Source organism: Salvia splendens, chromosome 13, assembly GCF_004379255.2.
Source record: "Salvia splendens isolate huo1 chromosome 13, SspV2, whole genome shotgun sequence".
Lineage (NCBI taxonomy): Eukaryota > Viridiplantae > Streptophyta > Magnoliopsida > Lamiales > Lamiaceae > Salvia > Salvia splendens.
Window position 1 is genome coordinate 10,256,257 of NC_056044.1, and position 7,450 is coordinate 10,263,706.

The 7,450-nt window shown below is 38.7% G+C and overlaps 1 protein-coding gene across 1 annotated transcript; it reads left to right on the forward strand.

The window, feature by feature from the left end:
- The first annotated feature begins 299 nt into the window (after positions 1-299).
- Positions 300-3,358, forward strand: LOC121760017 (IRK-interacting protein-like). The gene is made up of 2 exons (XM_042155616.1): positions 300-792; positions 1,814-3,358. Exons 1-2 carry the CDS (start codon positions 604-606, stop codon positions 3,218-3,220), a joined length of 1,596 nt encoding a protein of 531 aa, XP_042011550.1. The 5' UTR covers positions 300-603; the 3' UTR covers positions 3,221-3,358.
- Positions 3,359-7,450: the final 4,092 nt, after the last annotated feature.

The window sequence follows — 7,450 nt, forward strand, 5'->3', positions numbered from 1 at the left end:
AGTTTGATGTGTGTGTTATTTTATGTGTGTATAAATTTTTCAAATTTAATTTCATACTATGAATTAGCTATTTTATTTTGCAAAATTATAAGATTTGCAATTGAATTTTATAGAATTCTAATTCAGAGTAATGAAACTCATACACCTAAATGATTGAAGTGAAGAAAAAGTTGGGAAAATTTGGTGGTGCACCACTTGGTGATGCCATCACCATCATCAAAGAGTGAAAGCTACACAACATGACAATAAAACTCTCTTCCCATTGCCCTTCCACTCTCTCTCTCTCTCTCTCTCTTGAGGTTCACATGCACTCCTTTGATACCACTCTACCACCACAAGCACAAGCAGAGACAACACACTCACTTCCCTCTTCCTATTTTCTATCCATTAAAAAAAAAGGGTCTGTCTCTGTCTCCCTTTTGTTCATATGCACTCCTCTCTCTGTGAGCAATGACAAATCCTCATTTCATTTATGTTCTCTCTGTCCCGAATGATCTCCAATCCAAACCAAATCCAGCCGTTGGATTCCCATCATCCCTTTAATTTGTTGTTTTCCTCTCACTGAATATATCAATGTGACTTACGCATATTCTCTTGTTTTTAATGGCGGCAATCAACCAAGAATCCAACGGTGAAAATGGGATGGTTTGCAGGAGAGATATTGAAGCCGCCATGGCGAAAGCTGTGGAGCTCAGAGCTCTTCATGCTTCGCTGTTGCAGCAGGGGAAGTCTTCCCCTCTCTCTCGCCATGCTACCTACTTTTCTGCTCAAGATTACCCTGTTTTTACCCCGGTTTGTAACCACTTTTACCCTTTTTTTCCTCTTCTGTTTTTTCATTTACACATCGTCTCATTCAATTTGTATTACTTCTATTCTTATTTGTTAAGACATATGGATTCTTGCTGATATTTGTTTGCTTGTTTCTTCAAAGTTGGGTTATTGATGACTATACTAACATTATTCTTGTCCTTCACTGCTAAGCAAGGCGGCTAGCTAGATTGTACTTGAAGATAAAAGGTTTCCATGACAAACTATGCTTCAACTCAATTATTGAATTTTTTTGTCTAGCTTGTACTTCATTTCTACCATTACTCTTAAGACTTATACGGTTTCAGTTTCCTTAGTAATGATAAGATATTATTATACTCCATCTGTCCCATAGAAATAGTCCATATACATTTATACAATTGTTTTCCTTCTTTTTTACTTTATCATTATGTGCTCTACCGTCCGATACACAATTTGAACTATTTTTTCCTCTTCTCTCTTACTTTACCGTTTATATGCATTAAAACTCGTGGCAAGCCTAAATGATCTATTTCTATGGGATGGAGGGAATAGTTATTTTTGTTTCGTTATCTCTTCTTAAAATCCTTCATGAGGAATCTTGAAGGGGTTGCACAAGCCCTCCTCTATTAAATTGACTCAAATTTAAAACACATTTTATTTTTATAGTTTTAGTCCAGATATACTGATACACGATACACTGTAGGACTAGGTCAGTAGCTGGCGACCCGCTATTACACTATGATATAAATTGATAGGGTGTTACAGTTATTTTTGTTTCATTGGCCAACATTACAAACAAACTAATTTTAGAAAATAAGTTAGTAGTACAATTAGTTATTCTCGGTGACTACTGAGTATATATGATAAATAGTAGTTGCATATATTTGTGGCATGTTCAGGTTCAGCTTATTTCATGCAATGTTGGTAGATGTATAAAAGTCGTGTGAGTCCTATTGGCAACTCACTAGTTACTTATCTCATCATGTTTAATCTGACCTTTGCTTGATGGCGAATCCGTTAACAGAGCTACGAAGACGAACCACTGGAAGGGTACGGGCAAAGTCTTCCTGAAAACTGGAAGGAATACAACTTGGACGCCAGAAACCACACTCAAACCATCCCATCAGATTACAGAACTGCGAATGCTTCTTCAAGGAAAGGCTATCTACGCGGAGCCAATCACGATAACTCCATCGTATGTTCTCGTTCCAACATTGCCGCCCTACCAGAATACTCCAAGTCCAGGAGGACCAGTTTAGGAGACATCGAATCCGTATCATCTTGCAACAAATTCAGGCCGCCAGTCTCAGACGACGTGGACAGCCCGATGAAGAGCAGCAGGAAGTCCAACATCGTCCTGCCACTGACAGACTCACATTCCTCTCTCCACCCGAACACCAAACACAAAGGCCTTAGCTTGTCCTGGTTGTTTCCGAAGCTCAAGAAGAAGAACTCGCCGGTATTGTCACAGCCCGGGGAGGTTTCCGTATCCCAAATGCTCAGCGACTTGGGAGTCCTGTCGATGGAGGCATTGGGTAGAGAGCTAAACGAGGCGCACGAGAGGAGAGACGCAGCGTTGGTTGAGGCTGCGGAGATGAAGAAATCACTTGGGGAACTCGGGCAGAAGCTTGAGTACTTGGAGACTTATTGCGAGGAGATGAAGAAGGCCTTGAGACAAGCTAAGCCTGCTGAGAAAGAGAAACTCGTGACGCTTCCAAACACAGAGAGTACAATGCCGGTGAGCGGAGAAGTGATGGTGGAGGGGTTCTTGCAGATGGTGTCCGAGGCGAGGCTCTCGGTCAAGCAGTTCTGCAAGACCCTCCTCGCGCAGATTGAGGAAACAGATCACACTCTGCTTGAAAGTCTAAACTCGAAGCTCTCGCTAAATGCGAAATACTCCAAAGCAGTTGTGTACCATTTGGAGGCGATCATAAACCTGTCGATGTACCAGGACTTCGAGAACTGTGTGTTCCAGAAAAACGGAGCCCCAAAGCTCTTAGACCGACAGCAGGAATGCCAGGCACGTTTCCAGCTCTTTGTGGCGCTGCGAAACTTGAGCTGGAACGAAGTTTTGAGGAAAGGGACCAGGTATTATAGTGACGAGTTTAGTCGATTCTGTGATCAGAAGATGAGCGGAATCATTGTGGCGTTGGGGTGGATGAGGCCGTGGCCGGAGCAGCTCCTTCAGGCGTTCTTCGTGGCTGCCAAGTGCATCTGGCTGCTCCATCTGCTTGCGTTCTCGTTCAATCCGGCTGTGGGGATTCTGAGAGTGGAGGAAAACAAGGCGTTCGAGGCGCGGTTCATGGAAGATGTTTTCGGGAGTAAGCAGCGAGCGAGCAGGGTGAAGATGATGGTGATGCCGGGCTTCTATATGAACCATCATCAAGTGCTTAGATGTAAGGTTCTTTGTACATATAAACCAGTTGTTTGATTATAAGTTGCTCATGTCCTATTTTTCTTTTTGATTTCTTCTCTTTGCCATTGTATTGTTTTGGAATAAGTTTCCCAGTGGTTGGTTAAAACTTGGTTCAGACCAAAATCTGCAATATTAAGCTCTGCCGATTAGTGAGTTGTGAATGTTTATGTTAGTAATACATGTAACAAAATGATGCAAATACGGATGTATGATGTCATCAAAGGTCCATGGATTGATTGAGGACAATGGAACGAAAACAAAAAAAAGAACATAAGTTGATGTCGAGGATGAACGATCGTATTGAAAATGGTTGTTGGACAGAGAGAATGACCCGCAGGGTGGGAGGGAGCCAAGCAGCGACTCAGTGGGTCCTACCCTGCCTGCCAGGTAGGACTAAGGCATAGCTGGTCAACAAAAAGTTCGACCCAGGCGGGTTACTCGCTGCCACGAGACACCTGAGCGAGTGAGATGCGCATACGCATTGAGTTGTCCAAAAATGTTTCTCTACTTTTCTCTCACATGTATATATTAGCTTATTAGGGTTTCATTTCCCTATGAACTTTGTAATATCATTAGATAGTTTCCTTCCATTTAAGTTTGTGATTTATTTTTCAATTTAATCTTTGATAGTTTATGTATTTCATATAATACTTAGTGAAGGTATCCAAATTAGTTTTATGCATTGCTACACTGTGAAGTAATTTTCGTCCCTCATAATTTGTCACCATTTGATCCGGAACGAGTTTTAAGAAATGTAATAGAAAGTGAGTTAAAAAAGTTAGTGGCATGTGGGTCCTATTTTTATATATTAGTTTTATAATAAAATGTGAGTGAGAATGAGTTAGTGGAATATAGAGCCCACCACAAAAAATGGTAAAAGTGAAATGTGATAAATTTTTAGGGACGAACGCAAATAGAAATAAGTGACAAATTTTTAGGGACGGAGGGAGTAATTATAATAAGTTGATTCAGGGACGGAGGGAGTAATTATAATCACTTGATTTGTGTGGTATCTTTTGGTTTTTGGTTGATTGTGTACTACAACAATTTTCTAGTTTCTACTACTCTATAAACAACAAGGTTATTAATATATACTCCTTCTGTTCCGTGGTAGTGGATGTGTTTCTTTTCAGCACGCAATTTAAGAAAAATTTTATCAAGTGAGTTAGGGGCGAGCATTCGGGTTTCGGTTCGGTTTTTTGCCCAAACCGAACCAAAACCGAAAAACCGAATTTAATTCAAAACCCAAACCGAACAGAACTCGAAAAACAAAATCAGACTACAAAAACCGAACTAAACTGAAAAAACAAAATTTATATCAAAGAATCGAAAAACCGAAAAAAACATATATATATATATATATATATATATATATATATATATATAGGGTAGTGTTAATCTCCTTTTCCTCCCTTAGATTTAAGTTCCTTCTTAATATCAACCATTAGATTGATGGAATGGATGGACTAGATGAAGCATCACAAAATCACGCCGTGTTGCATTATTAGACTTATTCTGTGCATTATATGGGTATAATTGTAAAACAACAATGAATTAAAACGGAAGGAGCGAGATTTCAGCGTGATTTTCATAGACTTTCCATCTACCCACTCTATCTCTCACTCCTCAAACCCACGATTCAACATCGTCTCCCCAAATTCCCCCCATTTCCAAACCCTAGCAGCCACTCCAATCCACCAGAAATCAACCTTAGTGTCGTTCTTCGCTATTAATTCAACCTTCCACCGCCGTTTCACTGTCGAAAACTCACTCCCTTCGCGCGCGACTTCCAGTTCGAGTCGACAACAAGGTAGGGTTTTAACGCTTCAAATTTTCGTAATACCCACTGTTTATCGCCGATTATCACCGCTGACACACAAGCTAATCGTCGATTCAATGTTTTTCGCACTTGTTTTGGTCGAGATTTTCGTAAATCGTAAAATCGTGTGTTCATTTGTGTTAGGGTTCTGTCTATTATTGAAGTTTGTAGTTAATGACTGGTTGACAATTGTGTATTGAGCAATTTTGGAGAGAAGATTGTATCCGATTTGATTTTTGGTTTGTGTCACAGATCCAGGATGACGAAACGAGGCAGGCCTTTCAAAAGCCAACCAACCCAGGCTGCAGGTGAGCAATGTCAACAGCTTAATATGCATGTAATTGAGTAAATGTTGTATTTATTCGTGCATTGTTTGATGCAATGTGTACATTATTGTAGGAATTGTTGCGCATTATGTTTTTGTTTGAAGCTACAGAAATCAGTTTAATAAGAAGCCTGTAAATGAGTGAATGTTGTTATCATTTGTGCATTATTTGCTGGTATTTGTTCAGTATTGTAGGGAGTTATTTACCAAATTTGTTATTGTTTTAATATTCGTTTGTGCATTATTTGTTCTGTACATTGTATGGATTGGTATACATTATGGTTTTGGGTTGAGTGTATGTTATATTATGTCGTGCATTATTCGATGGAATGTATACATTATTGTAGGAAGTGTTGTGCATTATGTTTTAGGCATTATAGGCCTGTTGTTGTACATGGGTAAATGAGTGAATGCGGTAGTTGTATGTTCATTAGTTGATTGAATCTGTACATTATGTAGCTATTTCTATGCATTATTTATCATGGTTTAGCCATTATGTGACTTGTGTTGTACATGCATCATAGAGTGAATGCAATATTTGTATGTTCATTACTTGATCGAATCTGTACATTACGTAGCTATTTCTATGCATTATTTTTCCTGTTTTACGCATCATTTGACCGCTGTTATACATGAGTCTAAGAGTGAATGCAATATTTATATGTTCATTACTTGGGTGATTCTGTTCATTATTTGGTTATTTGAATGCATTTTTATTCTGTTTTATGCATCATGTGACTGCTGTTGTATATGAGTCAAAGAGTGAATGAAATATTTGTATGTTCACTACTTGACCGGATCTGTACATTATTTAGTTATTTTAGTGCATTATTTATCATGGTTTATGCTTTATGTGACTGTTGTTGGAAATGGGATAATGGGTGATTGCAATATTCGTGGTGCATTTGTTGATTTATTATGAACATTATTTGATTATTATAATGCATTATGTATCCGTTTTTAGGCATTATTTTGAGGTTTCTGTACAAGGGTGTATAAGTGAATGCAGTATAACTGTCCACATTATTTATTCAGTCTGTACATTTTGTAACTAATTGTATGTTATTATTGTGTATGTTGTACACCATCAAAGCAGCTAAGATTGGACATCGACGAGGCAGTCGATGATATACTGCCAGTAGGAATTGCCCACAAATTCCGGGAGCAATTATCAGAGGCCGGGACTAGTACAACTCCGGAAGAGACGGAGGATAGGAAACCAAGGGGTAGGCACGTCGACCATCTGTATTGTCGACGAACCCCTATAGAGTTTCTGAATTGTATAAAGAGTTTAACTCCACGGCAGAAGGAAGCCGTCACAGAACTCGTACATGAGTCTAAGAGTTAATGCAATATTTGTACATTATTTAGCTATTTCTATGCATTATTTATCCTGTTTTATGCATCATTAGACTAATGTTGTACATGAGTCTAAGAATGAATGCAATATTTGTATGTTAATTACTTGAGTGATTCTGTACATTATTTGGCTAATTGAATGCATTATTTATCCTATTTTATGCATCACGTGGTTGCTGTTGTACATACTACACCCTAGCCCCTAGGCTTGTTAAACCCTTAGGGAAAATAAGAAACGTGCGCCAAACATCGAAACACGGTACAACTTAAATGAAACGGGGCAAGATAAATGTTCATTACATATCACAAATAATGCATTACAGAAGCAAAAACTACGCATTACACTACATAATATGTACATTATGTATATCTGTTTTAAAAATGCCTACGCGCTATGCATGTGCAACCCCAGACGAATTACTGCAGCTCGTGTATTTGGACAACGTTTTTTAGACTTAGAACATACTACGTCCTAGCCCCTAGGCTTGTTAAACCCTTTGGGAAAACAAGAAACGTGCGCCAAACATCGAAACACGGTACAAGTTAAATGAAACGGGGCAAGATAAATGTTCATTACATATCACAAATAATGCATTACAAAAGCTAAAACTACGCATTACACTACATAATATGTACATTATGTATATCTGTTTTAAAAAATGCCTACGCGCTATGCATGTGCAACCCAGACGAATTACTGCAGCTCGTGTATTTGGACAACGTTTTTTACACTTAGAACATA